The 19,573-nt window shown below is 31.8% G+C and overlaps 1 protein-coding gene across 3 annotated transcripts; it reads left to right on the forward strand.

Moving 5' to 3' along the window:
* The first annotated feature begins 720 nt into the window (after positions 1–720).
* LOC132316147 (putative lipid phosphate phosphatase 3, chloroplastic) lies at positions 721–8,092 on the forward strand. 3 transcript variants are annotated; one of them, XM_059814656.1, is made up of 9 exons: positions 789–1,052; positions 3,534–3,626; positions 5,130–5,351; positions 5,463–5,550; positions 5,672–5,781; positions 5,876–5,966; positions 6,249–6,437; positions 6,546–6,605; positions 7,662–8,092. In XM_059814656.1, exons 1-9 carry the CDS (start codon positions 993–995, stop codon positions 7,847–7,849), a joined length of 1,101 nt encoding a protein of 366 aa, XP_059670639.1. In that variant the 5' UTR covers positions 789–992; the 3' UTR covers positions 7,850–8,092. The 3 variants fall into 3 exon arrangements, with proteins under 3 accessions (XP_059670641.1, XP_059670639.1, XP_059670640.1); XM_059814658.1 differs by lacking the exons at positions 789–1,052; positions 3,534–3,626 and adding an exon at positions 721–744; XM_059814657.1 differs by lacking the exon at positions 3,534–3,626 and having other exon boundaries at positions 793–1,052.
* Positions 8,093–19,573: the final 11,481 nt, after the last annotated feature.

The following is a 19,573-nucleotide window of genomic DNA, read 5'->3' on the forward strand; positions in this document are numbered from 1 at the left end:
ACTCATAATTCATGTCTATTTGTTTTCGATCTTAATTTCTGATATTAAAGATAAGTACATAGTTTAAACCAAATGCATTTAATTATTTAATCAGTTCAATTTAGTACAACATTTTAAACAAATTATTGATAATGGTCCGTTATGAACACGTGATGTTATAATTTTGCATTATTGAAAAATGAACGAAATTGATTGGAACTTTTAAAAATTCTAGATAATGAAGTGGTTAGACTTGGTAACCATTCATATATTTCTTAATTTATGGTCATTTTAAAGAAATTTGTTACAAGATTGGTTATTTTAGACAGTGAACTAACGAAAAGGGGTGATATAAAAGATTTTTAAAAACATCAAAAATATTATAATAATTTTTTAATTGAGGGAGTCAGCCACAGTGTAGGAGACGGATAATTAAAAAGAAAGGAGAAAGTAGTTTTTATAAACAATAGGAAAGTTTTATAATTTGAACTTTTTTTTTTTAATTATTACGTGATAAATAATTCTCTCATATTTTTCCTACCCTATTTACTAGCCTTAAACTCGTTTTCGCTCAAATCATAATACAGGTCCGAAAAACCGTTTTCGACGGGTCGGGCTAATTTACCATCCCTATCCTTCTCTCCCGTCCATGTATATAGATTTCATGGTTACCACATGATTTCGTAAGAATATGGTTTTAGGGTCCCATTCGAAACCCTTTTTCTCCAATTGCAAAGCTTCACCTCAAAAGTCAAAACCCCACAGGTAAAGCTTTTTTATTTTCACCTGTTCATCTTTTTCTTTTTGTTTTTTTGGTTTTTAATTATTATAATATTTGTACTCTCATAGTTGGCAGATAAGACTGTCCATGGACATTAACTAACAACTAGGAAGCTTCTCTCTCTCTCACTATTTCGTTGATCCTAGTTTCATAGCATAATACTCTATTTTCTGGGATTAATCGAAGGACCCACGATTCATCATCTATTGTTTTATTTTCGTTGATTCACAAAATGTCTTGGTGGGATATAAGATCTGTTTCATGGTTTAGGAATTTCAGGGGTTCCTCTCAGGTTAGTGGGTTTTATTGTTCTCGTATTGCGGTTGTCTTTCTGCTGATGATTGTTAATTGCTGAATTGGGTTTGGAGTTCTTATATATTATGTTTATATGTATTTATATAGGCACATTATAGATTTTTATTGGGAAACTTTTTGTGGGTATGACTTCTTTTTAATGTTTGCTTGAACTGTATGCATCTACTTCTGTATGGTGGGTTTTTATAGGTTTATGATTATGTTGCAGCAGGTGTTCATGGATCAAACTAAGATGTGAGCCCTTATTTTATTTTTTACTGTTATTTTTAGCTGAATTTCAGTAATTCTTTACATTTAGGAGGTCACAGTTAAAGATCAGTGTCCTATTTGGTATTTCTTCTTATATATAATATATATACACACCTATCCTGTCATGCCAGATATATTTAGGGGCCATTGATTGATTCAAGTGTTTAGCAGTAAAATATTGGGGCTTTGATCAATATTGCGGCTTTGATCAATATTGCGGCTAGGTATATATATATATATGCTATTATGTCATGCTAGGTATATTTAGGGGTCATTAGTTTTTGGAATGAATCTTTGAGGCCTAGCAAGAATTCTCTGCTGGCTGCAAACTGAGATTTTATATTTGGATACTTGATTTCACTTTTAAAATTGTTAAATTGAGACGATTCTTTGAAGTTTATTCTTATTAGATTGATGCACTCACTGTTTGCATAAGCCCACCCTTATGACCTGGAGAAAAGAAAAGGTATTAGTCAAAATGTATAGCTCTAAAACTTTTGAGGTTTACTTCGCTTGTAGTTTTAGGTTTAAGTATCAGTCATTTTACAGGGCCGCCTCAGTTTAACGTGGTATTGGTAGTAGGATGACTCAAAATTGGTTGAGACCCTATAAAATAAGAAAAAAAGAATATGCAATCAGAAAATGAAATGGATGCAGTTTTCTTTCTTTTGTTGGTGTTGGTGTTTATAATACCTTTATACAAGATAAAAATAATGATTGCCTTTTGAATTGGTATCCCATGATAAAAGGAAAGAAAGGAAGAATCAACCAAGAATGCATAACAATATAACATAAAATTGAAAGATGAAATCTGGCGGCAACCTAATATGCACATACACTTCTACAAAGGTGACATATTTTTGGGAACATGTGTTGGACATTGACACTTCACACAAACTACTAGACATGTGTCTAACACTTCATGGATGTGTCCATAAAATGAAACTAACTTAACCAACGCATTCTAATACAAGTCTTATATAATACAAACACATTTAAGATCAGTCCTGTCCGATAATTTTGGAACTACACCTCAAAGCGTCCAACCTTTATTTTCTTTAAGAAAGGATAACAAATTTCAATCATGATGTCAAATGATGCAAATCAACAAGGATAATGACAATAGGACCACCAACAACAACAGCAATGACTTTTGTATATGCACAGGAGTTATTGCACTCTGTGATGACTTCCATGTAGTGAGCTACAAATAACAGGCAACTAAAAGCAATAGATAAGAAACGGAACTGGACCAAATAGAACTTTTATTGATAGCCACAGTGTACTGCGAGCTTCAATAGGCTGAACTAGATGCGAGCGAGAAGAGCTATATGCATACATATATATATATATATATATATATATATATATATATATTTTATTTGTCTACTCGCCTTGGTAACCTTAGTTTTTAAGCTTCTGAAATAACAAAGTTGAGTTGTCTATACATTCATAGTGGGTGAAAGCGGACTTCAAATAACAAATTGCAGATCTCTACTGGTTTCTGGCTGCGAAAAATTATATTTGGAACACCAGAGAAAAATGTCCTCTTGGGTTATGGACTGCTGAGTTTTCTGATTAATAATAAAAAAAATAATAAGTATAAAATTTACCAAAAGATTACTGCTTCTGGATTCTTGGAAGACATAATGTGTAAACTGCATTGTTTGAGAAGAGCTTGGATCATTTTTGACTTTTCTTCATGGGAGGCCCTCATGAGTTGGTAGTGGCAACTGTACATATGGATTCCTAGCGGTACAAGGCTCCTACTTCCCAGAGGGAGGTCAGGGGTTTGAACTTTAGTGGAGGCAGTGTGTGTGAGTCCCAACTAAGAAAAAAAAAAAAAAATCCAAATTCTTGTTGAGATTTTAGATAGTATTGTAAAGTACAACTACCAATGTTTGCACTTAAAATTTTCTATGAGATGTTGTTTTTAGGTGTGTTGAGTTTTTTCTGTGTAATATATGATTGTATTGTGTATTTTATATACCAACGACAGATAGCATATGTTTTGAACCTTGTATTGGTCCACAGACCCTTAAGAAGTTAGATCAACGTTGAGAAGTTGGACCAATTTCATCATCGATGAGTCCTATACCAATAAAGTTCACATTTGAAGTGAACTTTTAAGAGTTGGGACTTACCCAAAAATAAAAATAGAGCTAGGGAGTTTTTTCCATAAAGATTTGATTTGTTGAGGGTCATGTAGGATGTAGCAAGCCAGAGGCTGGAGCTTTCTGCAGTTACTAGCGCTTGGTTTTCGCCCCTCCACTTTCCATTGTTAGAATACAAGAACCAAGAGGTATTATTATTTTTTATTTATTTTTGTTTAAATGATTGTTGCTGATATCTGGAATGATGCACTTATGGTGGGATCATTGGTTTGTTATAGACTTGTAGTTGAGGGAAACAAACAAGAGTTTAGTCTCTTTGATGTAAATTAGGAGATGAAAGTTCAATATTTTCAGATATCTTTGATGTAAATTGGGAGTTGAAAGGTCAAATATTATCAGATGTTCCAAGCTTTTTTGTATGGTTATCTCTTTTTCAGGTATTATATCTAATATATGACATCGTAGTATATAAGAGTCCATTCATTGACCTCTTGAATAAGCCAGCCATCCCAGATAATTTGAATGTGATGACAATTGTAACACTGTTTAAAAATATGTTTCTTTGTTCACAAGGTTCCGAGGTTGGATTTTCTGCACTTCTTTTTCTTTCTATATGCGGATAGACTAACAGACTGAGCATCAACTGTCAAAAGGCTTCAAGTTTAACAATACTGTACAACCTTGAGTACTTTTTAACTGTTCGAGATAGTTTTACTTGCTCAGAACCATTTATTAGTTAAATTATGTTCACAGAGACATTATTTGGCATTGATAAGTTTCCGTAAGTTGTTTATATCATTTTATATACTGCTAAAATACTAACCGTGGCATATATATGCAACGGAAAAATGAATTGTAGCCTTCTCAATGATCACAGTAGAAATGAAAATAGTCAATGTTTCATATGTAATGGAGATTTTCAGCATCTGAGTTTATATGCTTCCTAAAGTTGCCCAGAAATCCCAGCATACATGCAGAACGACATTATGGATTAATAACATGTGAAATCATTTAAAATATAGGTTGAACTAACTGTTTATTGGGTCTCCATGTGCAAGATATTTATATTGCTCATCTACTAGGTCTTATACTCTCTTTATGCTGTGTCCAGTTGATTGTGCTTAAGAGTAGAATTATCTGGTATTCCAATTGTAGTATATACTTCATATATTGCTTATAGGCATCACGTCTTCATAGTGTTTTAACTTTTAACTGTCACTGCAGTTCTTGATGGAAATACAACATTCATATATGCTGTCACTTTTTCTTGTGGTTTACATTTTCTTTATTTTTTTTTTCCCTTGACAAAAGAATGATTTACATATTCTATGCCACAGTTATTATTAGGATTCATGTTATCATCATATTGACATTGGCATCACTGTCATGACTTAGGCAGTTGTTGCATTTACCTATGACATGCCAAATCAGTGTACTTTGGGACTTTATTGGTCTTTCTATAGGAATTATTAAAGAAATTGCTGATCGTAGTAGTACTTATGTAAGATACAAACTAAACATGATTAATTACACAATTGCAGCAGCAGATGATTATTTATTCATTTTTATTTACTATTGCTAGCAATCAGTCTTTTTAGAGTTTTAACCTTCCTAGCCTTTGCTAGGGCAGCTGCTTGCAGTTTGACTCTCTATACCCTAATTCTCTTTTTGGCCTGTTGTATATTTAATAGGAAAGAATGAGAGAAGTCCAGCTTGGGTCGCATACTGTAAGGTCCCATGGAGTCACAGTGGCAAGGACACACTGTTATGACTGGCTTATACTGATGCTTCTTGGGGCAATGGTTCTCATTCTGAATGTTATCAATCCATTTTATCGCTTTGTTGGGAAAGATATGATGACTGATCTCAAGTATCCCTTGAAATCTAACACCGTTCCTATATGGGCTGTTCCTGTAAGTTACTATCTGCCATCATTATTTAAATACCACCATAGTTGTATTGCCGTATGAATACTGCCACCGGTGAGTTCTCTTACGTTCATCTTTTTATTTTTGTTCAATTAGGTGTATGCAGTTATATTGCCTATGGCCATTTTTTTTGGTTTCTATATTCATAGGAGAGACGTCTATGATCTACATCACGCGACACTAGGTGACAAAATCTTTCAACTCGGTTCTGTTTTTATCAAGAAATACTCTTCATGCTTGCAATCAACAGAATGAACCATTTTCTCAAAAATAGAACTGATAATCGGAATTTGTTTGTAGAGCAGGTATTTTATTCGCTGCTCTGGTAACGGCGGTTATCACAGATTCAATAAAGGATGCAGTGGGTCGGCCTCGTCCAGACTTTTTCTGGCGTTGTTTTCCAGATGGAAAGGATGTATGCTCCACTACGATTATAGATCTTCATTAATTAATTTTATCCCTCATGCTGCACTATTTTTTACGATACTTTATATTTGATTGCTTCTCAGCTTTATGATCAATTGGGTAATGTTATATGTCACGGTGAGAAAAGTATCATAAAGGAAGGGCATAAAAGTTTTCCAAGTGGGCATACTTCATGTAAGCAGCATCTGGCACGGTAGCACCATATCTGTATATTTAGATGGTAGAATCTAGCAACATACTGTATCTCTAGATGGTTATTTTATTCTTTTACTGTTTCATTTCACTATGGTTGGATATTATATTATTTGGAGCAATTAAATTTATTTATAAAATATAAGGTCTCATAATGGTAAAATGTATAATTTCATCTATACGCAATAGCGAAGCTACGTTCACCATAATTTTTCTTGCAGACTTGTTAACTATGTGGATTTGGGTTTGGGATTCAATTTGCAGGGTCCTTTGCTGGTTTGGGCTTTCTGTCACTGTATTTATCTGGAAAGATAAAAGTATTTGATCATAGAGGCCATGTTGCAAAACTATGCATTGTTGTTCTTCCTCTACTCGTTGCATCTCTAATTGGCATTTCTCGAGTAGATGACTACCGGCACCATTGGCAAGATGTCTTTGCTGGAGGTCTCCTAGGTTGGTTCAATTTTTCTATCATGTTCTGTCATTTCTATTACTAATTAGTAATTAAAACTTATAGATGCTTACTGCACTGAGTTATATATAAATATATTCTTTTTGCAGGCCTTGTAGTGGCCACGTTTTGCTATTTGCACTTCTTTCCACCTCCGTATCATGCTGAAGGTATGCTGGTATTTCTTTTCTTTATCTTTTTTCTTGTCTGTTCAGGGAAAGTCGGTGGTAGAAATGGCATTTAAAGATCCATCAGGATTGTGCTAGCAACAAGTTACATCGTTGATTAGATTTTACGGTTCTTCGAAATGATTGAAAATGACTATCTATTTTAATTTTTGGGATTCCATATACAATGAAAAATTAGGTTCTTTGTATGCATCAAATATACTTAATAAATAAGAATTATGTTTGTAATGAAGTGAAACTCTGGAAACTGTCTGATGCATCCAAAAAGTTCACAATTTAAGAAGGGTTTTGATATCATATGCAGCGGATAGCAGTGGGAGTAGTACTATACGTTTTTTTTTTCTTAGGCAAGAAACTCACACCCCCATTGGGGACCAACGGGGACTCGAACTCTCACCTCCGACTTTGGGAGATAGAGATACCACTAGGCTACAGCCTTTGGCGGTGGAGTAGTACTTCTATAATGATATAAATACCATCATGATAATTGCTGAGCTTCATTTTCCAACTTAAGCACTTGTTTGTATATCAATTTCAGATAAATTAATCAAATTTATATCTTATTTAATATAGAAAGAAAAGATATACTTGTGGAAGAGGTACCTTATACTTGACACTAAAAAATTGGTTCACTGGACATGGTTGGACATTTCGGTTGTTCACATGGGTTGGTGAATCCAACATCGATATGTAATTTAAAATATGCAGGTGGTACAGTAATTGGTTAGGAAGCTATCATATGGAGTTTCTTACAACTAAAAAGAGTACCATTTTTTGGTGTGGACCTTGTTTAAATGGTGCAATGGTCATGTTAATTTTTTATTCTCAGCCGGGCAGGCTTCTTGACGTCAATGTAATAAAGTTTGTAAATGTTATTTCTCCGAGTGGTCCGCACTCTAGTCAGCAGAATGCTTGATATTCTAATAGGTTATCGAGATTGAAGCGGTGTAACGCTGGTTGTAATCTTATTAATGCTGTGGTTATTGGTTCTTCGATTAAATATCCGTGACCTAAGCTTCTGCTTGTTGCTATGTATAGGCTGGGGACCTTATGCTTACTTTCGCGTACTGGAGGAATCCCGTGCAATGACACATGCAGTCACAAACTCACACAACGGGGTGACTCCAGAGGCTGAAACTGAAAATCAGCAGGAAGCAAGAAACAGCGATGCATTCATGGGCAGTTTGGCAGTGGAAGATGTGGAATCTGGGAGGAGGCAATTTTGAAAATTTATTCTAGTTTTTAGCTTGAAACCCTCGCCATTCTACTATAGATACACGAAATATATTAAAGTATATGCATGAAAGAGTACATTTTTTTTTTTAAAATGCTAGAATGGGCTTATAATGCTCTACATATCAGTTGTATAGAAAGATGAACTATGCATTTGTGGCATGGCAAAAAATGTTGTGTGATGATTTTTTGCTTAGAGATTTGGATGGCCCTGAGTGCATGTTGTCAAGTACCAATTCAATCCCTTGTAGATTTTTTGTTTCTCACTTTCTCCCCCAACTACTTCACGTACGATCCATACTCTCTCTCACCGCTATGCCATTACTTGAGCTGGTTGAACATGATTGATATGAATTTCAAAAACTTCTCAAAAATAAGATTTTGAAAGTTTATTTATTTCTTCACTATCTAGACTGTGCTTATGGAAAAATTGGTGCATTAAAACGAATAATAAATAAAATGAATAATAAATAAAAAAGGACCAAAACGAATAATAAATAAAATGAATAGTAAATAAAAAGAATAAGATATGAAATTGGTGCATTAAAAATGAAATTAGGATAAATTTAGTTTTTGTACAATTTTATTTTGTTCAATTTCACTCATCATTTCTATATGGAGACCTCCAAATTTTTTTTAAAAAGTAAGTTTTATGGATGATGTTGTTTACAAATGAAACATCCTTACCTTATATAGGCATTTTATCTACTTTCTAAAAACGTCTTATATAAATATGTTAATTTTTACCCTCTACAAAACCCTACTCTTTCAGAAATTTCTCACTTTTTACAAATATCTACATCACTCTGATATTTTAGAATCTTTCAAACTCTCTTTATAATACTTCACAATAATCTAGAAGACTTTATCACTTATATCGAGTCTTTCTTTAGGATGTGACAATCCAAGTGTAAAAATCTGAAATGTGAATATTATGTATAAAAATATATGTATCCGATGTTCGATTCGCATTCAATGAATTGAAAAAATTTAAATTCGCTACCAATCTGGTAAATATTAAATGATGGATCGGATCAAATGCTCGTTTCGCTCTTAATGGATTGGAAAAATCTGAATCCGCTATTAATCTATAATTCGGATTTGATTAGATTTTGTCTTAAATAGTCCAATATTTTTTATTTTTTAATCATAACTCAATAAATAAAATTTCAATTTATCAACATTAATTCTTTTTTTTTTTTTAAATAATCATTAACTAATACATTATTTGAATATATATATATAAATCTCACGAATCGGATTGAATTTTAGTGCTCCAATTCGTGATCCGATTCGTGAGTTATGAATTCGATTTTTTGAATTCACCACCAAGAATTTTTTAAAAAGTTTAAAATAAATTTCTCATTTCCAAACTTGTAATGTTCCTATATTCTCAATATCAATATAATAATAATAATAATAAAATACTACAAATCATCATCTTAAAAGGCTAGATTCTCAAAAAGGAACATTATTTTTTTTTGGAACGGAAAGAGTATTATTTTATTTTTGTCTTAATACACACTTTGCGTTGCTATTAGAATAAATAATAATAATAATTAAAAAATAAAATTAACGATTTTGTTAGTAAAAATTGTTGTTGCAGACAAGCATGTTAGGCATTTTGGTGGTACATTATAATAAGTACGTACTTTTCATAATTAAATTATTTTTTACTTTTTTGGTAACAATATTTTTAAAACAAAAGACTTATATTGCTAATTTTAGAATAGTAATTTTTTTTTTTCTTTTCCTAGTTGATACTCACCCCTCACACATACCTCTATTAATGCTAGAATCCCTAACCTCGCTTTAAGAAAGAGTCTGACACCACTTTCCTCTTTGTTTTAATTACTGACCCGCTGTTAATAGCTAATTTATAAATAAAGGAGTGTAATTGTCTTTATAAAAATAAAAAAGGACAAATTTGTTAGAGAAAAAAGAATTGCCTAAAATATTTAATGTCTACTAGGAATTCAGTTTTAAAATATTTAAATTTTAACTTCATTCAAAAGTCTACTAAGTTAAAATTGGTAATTATTAAAAACGTTTTTAATGGTTACTAACACATTTTTACCAAATGTTTTGAAAAACAATCCAAAGGGACTCAAGATTTACTCCCAAAAGCCTCGTATCATGTGGAGTGTACCGTTACAAATGATATTAGAGTCTAATTTAATTGAAAGTGTGGTCAACGAGCAAGTTAACTCCTAAAGAAGGTGAATGCGGCCACCTACGTGGTGCAAATGTGCATGGGCAGGTGTGAGGTGGCAAACTATATGTGGACAATTCCAAATTGTCAGGTTGTAAAAAGGGGATTGTTATACACGTAGGATTGGCACACAAGTATATCTAAACTTAATTTTTTGAAAAGCTATTTGGAAGGGCTCTCAAGATAATAAACAAGTAGTCGAGGATATTTTCGTCAACCAACCATTAAAACAAGGACGTTTTCGTCCTAAAAAGCTAAACCCTACCCGAAATTACAGCTAACAGTGAGTCAGACTCCACTTACCCAACCAATACCAGTAGGTGACCAATCTCTCTATAAATAAATACCATAGCCAAACTTCAGTGTCTCTATTGCTAGATTTAGATCTGATGCAAGGAGAGGAGAAACCTCCTTCTGTTTTCTCCAATTTTTCCATGGATATATATATAGAGAGAGAAATCTATACATATAGAAAGAGAAAGCTATTTGGAAGGGCTCTCAAGATAATAAACAAGTAGTCGAGGATATTTTCGTCAACCAACCATTAAAACAAGGACGTTTTCGTCCTAAAAAGCTAAACCCTACCCGAAATTACAGCTAACAGTGAGTCAGACTCCACTTACCCAACCAATACCAGTAGGTGACCAATCTCTCTATAAATAAATACCATAGCCAAACTTCAGTGTCTCTATTGCTAGATTTAGATCTGATGCAAGGAGAGGAGAAACCTCCTTCTGTTTTCTCCAATTTTTCCATGGATATATATATAGAGAGAGAAATCTATACATATAGAAAGAGAAAGCAAGAAATGGGAAAGGGAGATATGGGTGCGGGAAGTTGTGGGTGTGGGTTGTTTTGGCAAGGAAATCTGTTCGATGGTTACAAGATTTCCAAAGATAAATGCTTGCCAACTCCACCCATACCCATCGTTTTCTGCCATTCCTCTCTATCCCTTGTTTTTGTCCTGCTTAGATCTCATCTCAAGGTAACAATTTTTTTTTTTTTATTACTATTATTTTTTCATTCTCTTTTGGGGGTTGAAATATATGGTGTAAACTGGTTAATTAATGATAGGTAATCAGATTGTAAAATGCCGTGCCCCTCACAAAAAAAAAATAAATAAATAAATAAATAATAATAATAATTATTATTCAGCCAAATCATGTTTTTCCCTTTTTATATGCCACACAACACTAATGATGGGTATGTTTGATTTAATCGGCGGTGTTGTATTTTGATATAATATATTTATTTTATTTTCAAAAATTCTCGTCAACACATATGTCACGCTGATGTAAGACCTTTATTTAAAGGACAGATAATAAAGTAAATATTTTTTTGTTTTTTTCTTCAAAGTAAATTTTAGGACCTTTTCCATTGAGGTCGGGTAAATGTATCTTAGGAGTGACTGTTATTATTGTCAAAGCAGTATTGATTGTTGTTAAATGAAATATCTTATTGTCGACTGTTTACCAATTGTCTACATTATTTTTTCTAGTGTTTGGCTGAGTTTTTAAAAATATTTTCTGAAAAATATTTTGTGCTGTTTGGCTCCTAAGTATGTTTTAAAGTGAAAATCAAAACTCTTTATGAAGATTTAACTTATTTTTAATACCAAAACTTTTAATTTGTCCAAGTAACTTTATTAACCGATTTCTCTCTCCACCCCCACCCACCTCTCTCTTGCATTTATGCTTTGATAATTATTTGACAAAAAAAAATTAAAGACTCATGTATTTTATTTTTTAGAGATTATTTCTTACATTCATATCACAATATCAATCATACTCAAAAACTCACCTACTAAAATAAAATAAAGAACTTTAAAAAAAATAATAATAACAAAGAAAGTTGCTTTAGTTGGAGGGTCAAAAAGAGGCCAGAGATCCACAAACTTATCATGAACTCATTAGGACTAAAGAAGCAGCAGGGTTCACGCTTTTGTTCTCATTTCTTCAAAACCTAAAGACAATTTTTGGCTTGTGAAGCACAAATTCAATTGTTGAGGCAAGGAATGAAAGGCCAAGAACATCTCAAACGGAGGCTCTAAAATTTATTTTTGCTATCCAGGTGCTCCAATGGTGTAATTTTGCTCTTCAAAAATATTATTTTAATAATTTTTTTTATTACTTTTTCCTAACCGCAATATGTATTTATTTATAAAGATGAAAACAAAGGTAAAAAAATTATTGTTTAAAATAAATTTCATTTTGTTAGGAAAAAACAAAAAAAACGAATTTTTTTTTTTTTTTTTGGCGAATATAGCCATTAAGACCAATTAATGTTTAAAACGGCTATAATGTTATTTTTAATAGGAATTTTGAATTTTTTTTTTAACTATAATTTTCTTATTTTCTTTATTTATTTTTTTGAACCTAAGACCAATTAATGTTTAAGACTGATTTCACCTAGGCTAGTTTATCCAGAAAAAGGGCAAAATTTGATGAGTATATATCTATATAATATGTATGATTTTCTATATATGTAACATGCTACCATAATTTTTTTTTAAAATTTTTTATTATTTTTTTATTATCACATAATACATTACATCCCCACTAATTCCCACACAACACAATCTTAAATTTTCTATAGAAATTCCAAAAAAATTATATATATTATCCAGAAAAAGCACTGAACCTAACACAATTACTTTATGGAATATTTATATAAGAGAAGATAGATACAAGAGAGGATAGATAAGAGCAAATATCGAAGATGTTTCTTCGTTTCAATAGCTCACAATATATAGAAAATAAAAAGTAAAAAATACTATTGATGAACAAGTAACCGAATCTATCTTTTTTACTGTTGATGAACAGTAAACGAATATACTTTCACTATTTTATGAACAGTGATTTTGACTTTTTGTACAGTAACTTTCTTTTCCTGTGCTGAAAGGATTGCAGTCCATCGGAGAAATGTTTACTGTAGTATCAATCTTCCATAGCATTAATGAGGTTAGTTGTTGAATCCTTTAGGTCAGTTTGGTTCTACGGCAAAAGGAGGAAAGGAAAGAAAAGGTGATGGACAAGGATTAAAAATTTATGTTTGGCAAAAATTATTGGAAGAAACAAAAAGAAAAGGAAAGCGTTTGAAGGTTAACATAAGGTTTCAACAATAAATTTCTTCCCATTCAATTTGTTCCATGGACCATGGTATAGTGTCGAGGTAAAGGGACAATTTTGGTATTGTCTTTTTATAGAAAGCGACTTTGTAATTATTTATTTCTTCATGTGCTTCTTCATAAAACCTTTTAATGATTGAATGATGATCTTCCAATTTTTCTGAAGATAAGTTGAAAAATGTGTTTCGGAAAAACATCTTCATCTTTCGTTTTTTCGTGAAGACAAATATGTTTTATTTTTTCAAAAATTGTTTGATGAAAAATTATTTTTAATTAGTTCTGCTAGTTGCAAAAACCAATATAAAATAAAATTTTCTTATTGTTAAACTTGTTTAGCATCTTTGTATGCCTTAAAGCATGCACCAAAAAATTTATTTATTTGTGCATGACATTCAAACCATGTGGCGTATGACATTCAAACCATGTGGCCTAGATTCCTGGTTGGAAACCTGCGAAAACAACAAACCATTTGTTTATGGATTGTGATCGTAAAGTTGGTGACCTTGCCTTTTTAGCAATAGTAACCCAATTGTTCTGAGGCTGTTTGCCTTTTTCCTTATCCATCTGCAAAATAATTGAAAATAGTTAATCAATTATTTTCAATATAATTTTTGCTAAGAAAGTCTGCAAGAAAATTGTTGGTGCTTTTTATATATTCAATAGTAAAAGAATATTGGGTAATAACATTGTACCATTTAAGGCCTCTTCCTTCTAAACAATCTTTTTTGTTTATTAAGAAATTTTTAACTACGAAGTCTTCAAGAGCAAAATAAATGTGAAAACATTTAATTGCAAGTAATTGTTTTTCATAAATAATATAATTGTGTTCATTTGGTTAAATTTTTTAGAATTATATCCACTGATAAGTTCTTCCTTTTGGATCTTTTTTGAAAGAACTTTATTGCGTGATCCAATTTGATGTATGTTTTCGTCAACTTCTTTCCATTTTTCTTTAGGAATGGCTTTAAAACACGTCCCCAACAGTAAGAATAAGTTTATCTCATGTTTGAGGAATATAAATTTTTAGAATAATATCAGGACTTTGCTTAATGTCTTGTATTATTTTGGTGCCATTTTAATAGTATATTTTTTCAATTTCTTTAATAAGGAATCTCCTTTTGAAATAAGTTTTTGAAAAAAGTACTACCATAATTGAGTAAACCGAGAAAGTTTGAAGTTGCTTTTTGTCTTTTAATACATCAGGAAAATCTCTTATTTTTATGATGTGGTGTTGTAGTTTTATTCTTTTTCTATCTCCATCTTTTTTATCGATAAAATAATAACGTATCGATGAAACTTTTTGTACAAGATTTTTAAATGCTTTTGGTAATCTTCTTTTGTTTTAGAGAAGATAAGAATATCATCTATGTAAACAATACAAAAATCTTTTAGGTCTTTGAAAATATGATCCATCCATCTTTCATAGATTTGTGGAGTAGTATTTAATTCAAAAGGCATTACTCTTCGTTGGTAATGTTCTTGAGGTGTACTAAAATCAGTTAATGGTTTAGACTATTTTGTCAACCTTAATTGCCAAAATCATGATTTACAGTCAAACTTGCTGAAAATTTTTTGACTCACGAGTTTGATGTATAAGCACATCTTTTCCAGGTATAATATAACTATCGAATATAAGATGCTTGTTTAGTCTCTTATAGTTAATGACCATTCTGGCCTTTCTTCTTTTTATCTCACTATGGTTTCTTACCAAAAAAAAGCCGGACTTGTATGAGGACTATTAGTGGTTTATATCAGTCTTTTCCTTTGTAGCTGTTGTATTTGTTCAGAAAACTCTTCTACATCTTTTTTGAGGTGGATCATGGGTTTTACCCTTATAATAATTGAAGAATTTTTAATTTTAATTTACAGTAGCGAGGGCTTCGGTACCATAAAGTTAGAGGGTTTTTAGAAAAAATATTTTTAAGAATCGTATATAGCCAGTGTTTTTCATTGAGGCTCAAAATTTGTGAATCTCTTTTTGGGGGTGAAAAAGTTTTATCACAGATATAAGAAAAATGTTCAATAAGAGGAATTTCTTTTAGTTCATCTTTTAATGTAAGAGAAACTTTTTCACTAACAAGCATATAAAGTCTAGTTATTCATAACTAGAACATTTTTAAGGCTTTTATAGGTTGATCTATACCTTTTCTATAAAGAGAAATAATCTTGATTTGTAGGATACCAAGATGTATGTATCGGATCTCAGGATACTACTTCTTCCATCGTGCAATTTTTTGCATGCTAAACAGACCTAACTCTGCAGTTCCTTCTGCAGTACATTGTGCTCGGGTGTGTCCATTACATTGTTCGAAAATTCTTGTGGTCCAGAATTTTCATCATCTTCACTTTCTTCTTCACTGGAGATTTCATATAGAATGTTTTCATCAGTAAGATCTTCTCCATAGATGACACAAAGATTTTCTTCTTCTACCATCTTGATCATTTTTTAAGTTCATTGCAAATATAGCATTTACATTCTTTCTTCTTTTTAGAAGTGTCTTTGGAAGTTTTCTTTTTGATATACTTCTTTTTCTTTTGAACAATTTTTTTTACCTGGCTTCCATTTCTTGTAGATCAACGTTAGCCTTCAAACACCCCCACATACATTCGTTGGCGGCAACTAACGCACTGGCAAAGGAGATGGAATAGGAACAGACTGATAGGAAGCATGAATAATTTTTGAGTGAACATTATAAAACTCCAAAAACTGCACAACAACAACTTCAATGATCTTTTGAACAGACCAACCAAGTCCACCAAACATCATTGCGAGACTTCCATAAATGCCAACATAAGTTTGCAGCAATTCTAGTTAATACCAATTGTTATTGTTGGAAAATATTATTATAGGAATCTTAAATTACTCCACAAAATATTGTTCTGAGAATATTGTGAGAGTGATTTTAGTCCATATATAATAAAATATAATTAGAGTGATTTATCGGATTGATTTTATGAATATTCCATTAATGTATTTTTCATATTTATTGCTTTGTTCTTTCACCTATAAATAGAGGTACTCACTATAAACAATCTTAAGAGATAATATAATAAGGGTGTTATAGCCCTTTGGGCTTTGTGTGTCTTTCCTTGTGTTCTTCATATTTAATTTCTCTCTTCAATTTTACATAAAGAGATCAGGGGTTCGAGCCTCCACTCTCAGTGGAGGTATGTGTGTGTGAGTACCAACTAAGAAAAAAATTTCTCTCTTCAATTTTTATATCTTTCAACATGCCTTACTCTATACTCTACTCGTCTCAGATCTCCGGATCAATTCGTCTCAGATCCTTGCAACTCGTTTTGAACTCTTAACAACTTCGTACTTAGTTTCAAGTTGGACACTTGATCGAGTTAAAATCTCTGTGTGTATCAACTTGAGGGAGGGTGTTGGAGAATATTATTTTAGAGGAATCTTAAATTACTCCACAAAGTATTGCTCTAAAAATATTGTGGGAGTGATTTTTGTCTATTATAAAATATGATTAGAGTGATTTATGGGATTGATTTTATAAATCCTCCATTAATGTGTTTTTCATATTTATTGCTTTGTTTTTTCACCTATAAATAGATGTGCTCATTGTAAATAATCGAATATAATAAGAGTGATGTAGCTCTTTGGGCTTTCCTTGTTTTCTTTTCAAGAGTTGTCTTTCAATCCATTCCACGAATGAATTAAGTTCATCCGCGCCATGTACAACCCCTAACTGAAGATACATCAATTTGTAACAGGGCAGCCTTCCAAACCATTATTGCTGGGTAACAATCACACTGTAGGTGTTTCAAAGTCTCCATCTCCAAATCACAAGTTTTACAATGACTATCCATGGACATACCTTTCCTGATTAATTGATCCGAAGCAGTAACTCGATCATGAAAAAACCTCCAAATAAAATGTTTAATTTTGGACTTAACCATCATTTTCCAATTTTTAGGCCAAAAAACTGCCTAGCCCTTATAGAAATATTCTCTTCATGATTAACCACCGGAACTGAGCGACCCCTCTTCAATTGTAAAGTTAAATAATAAGTTGATTTGACAGAAAAAAAAATCCCACCAGCATCTATCTATCTTCTTGATCTTTTTGGTTCAACCGGATTTGAAAAATCTTGGCGCGACATTTATATACCGGCCATTACCAATCTTTCACAATAGCCCTTTGTATAAAACACTTAATTCCTGCAAGCATACTACTCCACGCCCATGATTGTGTCGACCCTTTTAAATCGGCTATGCCTACTAATTATGAAATTGGCTTGATGCGGGCGTGCCAAAACCAATTTGCTTCTTTCGATTGAAAGAGATTGGTCAAGTTGGGTCTATTTTGCGAATATAACGGAACAACCGATGAATGAGAGAGAGAACATAAAACTCTCAATTGAGTTCAATTTGCCTTTAGTAAGAACAAGACTTAAAAGGAAGAACAATTGCAAAGAATAAAACTAGAATGAATTTTAAGCAAGAATGAAGAGCTATGATAATTACTTAAATCGAATTAAATGCAGATAAACTACTAAGAATAAGAATTCAAGTTGCAGAAAAGAAATAATAAAGGAAATTGCACTAGAAATTAATCAACTAATGGAAAACTGAATTAAAATTAGAAAGGATATTAATTAAACTAAAGAAAACATGATTTAGAAAAAAAGAATTATTCTATGCGATTGTTTGAGAGGTGTTGGACCCCTTACAAAAGCAACTTCTACCATTATTTATAGAAAACTTAAGAGAGTCCTAATATAATTTTACTAAAGAAAATAAATTATCCTACTATCTTGCAAACCTATCTAACAAATACTCCCAATCACTATAAAACTCATTGTCCATCTTCCATACTACTCCCTTAAATTAGAATAACTTATTGCCACATCACCTTTGCCGAGCCCTCATCATCTTGCCACATCGTCGCCACCTTTCTTGCCAAATAGGGTGTCAACAGATTGATTATGAGCTTTCCCCACATGCATAAAATAGAAAAATGGAAAATACTTTCCTTTTAATAACTCATAAAATAAACCATGTCTCTCCTCTTGCAATCATCAACCAAATTAGCAAGCAAATGTAAATTAAAGGCCTACAAATTTCTAAACCCCAACTATTTTTTTCAAGACTCCACTAGCTTGTCCTGAGCAATCCAGTGGATCTTATGCAAATCATCACGATCATTTACACAAAATAATCGTCCCAATTTAAAATCTAATATAATATTTTTTTTAATATTTCTAATTTATTTTTTTGCCTAGATGTTATAAAAGTATGTGGACTCATAATAAAAAAAAGTATATTTAGAAATTCATTCCCTAACACTGTAATAAAAAAAGAAAAAGAAGAAAAGATGCTTTGCAGTAAAGAAATCTAACCTTGTATAATAAACTCGACTTTTATAACAAATCAAATATTTACTAAAAATTTGATAGTCACCGTTTGAGACACCAAGAATTATATAAATTATTTTTTCACAGATCTTCAATTTTATCCAATGAACCTCACCAATGGAGTTACACCTCAGTTTTTTATAAAAGTTCTGACTAGATTTAGGCAAATAGGTACGGAAGATTGGATATAACTTATAAGACCCCCAACCAATGTTATGAAAGAGGGAGTCAATGTTAATATGTAGAGTCCTATGCTTTAATTAATTAATTAATTTATAGTAATTTACCTATTGGCATTAAAACAATACTTCCTGTACCCACCTAAGCCATGGAAGAATTCTTGTTGTGCGAAGCGAGTAGTGCAATTTTTTTTTCCTTGTAAAATATATACTATATATATATATATATATATATATATATATATGTTTGTGTTTTGTTCTTATTGAAACTCCAATTATAAGCTGCAACCTCCTTCATTTCAAAATCTTTGAAATTTGTAAACATACACACGAAAGAGAGACGCAATGGAGGCGCAAGGGTCTGCTGCTGCTAAAAGATGGATGTGCTAGGTTTTTCGTTAGGGTTCCAAGTAGTGGTAATTTAGTCTCATAAATTTCATTCATTTTTAACTAAATAATAAAGTAATTTGACAAAATTGGCTTTAAAATGCCACTTCTATTTTTTATCCAAAGCAAGAAAAGTTATTAGTTAAATTAGTAGATGCAGAGAGTCAAAACATGTCACTCTAAAGTCGATTAAAGATACTAACTCACTGACATATCAAGGCATCTCCAAAACGGTCACTTACTATTTTACTAGTAATTAAATTTTATATTTGATGATTGTACATTTTTTATTTACTTTATGATCACTGCAGAAAAAAAATTATATTCAGGCCTACTTGTTTAGTGAATCAATTTAGGCCACTGGATTGTCTGTGGTCTAAAATGGGTGGCATTTCAGGCCATTAATCATTTCATTTTGATAAGTATATTTAACTTGGGGG

The sequence above is a fragment of the Cornus florida genome, unplaced genomic scaffold, assembly GCF_030987335.1.
Source record: "Cornus florida cultivar Cherokee Brave unplaced genomic scaffold, ASM3098733v1 CherokeeBrave_3.0.0_Hap2_Chr07, whole genome shotgun sequence".
NCBI classification, from domain to species: Eukaryota; Viridiplantae; Streptophyta; class Magnoliopsida; order Cornales; family Cornaceae; genus Cornus; species Cornus florida.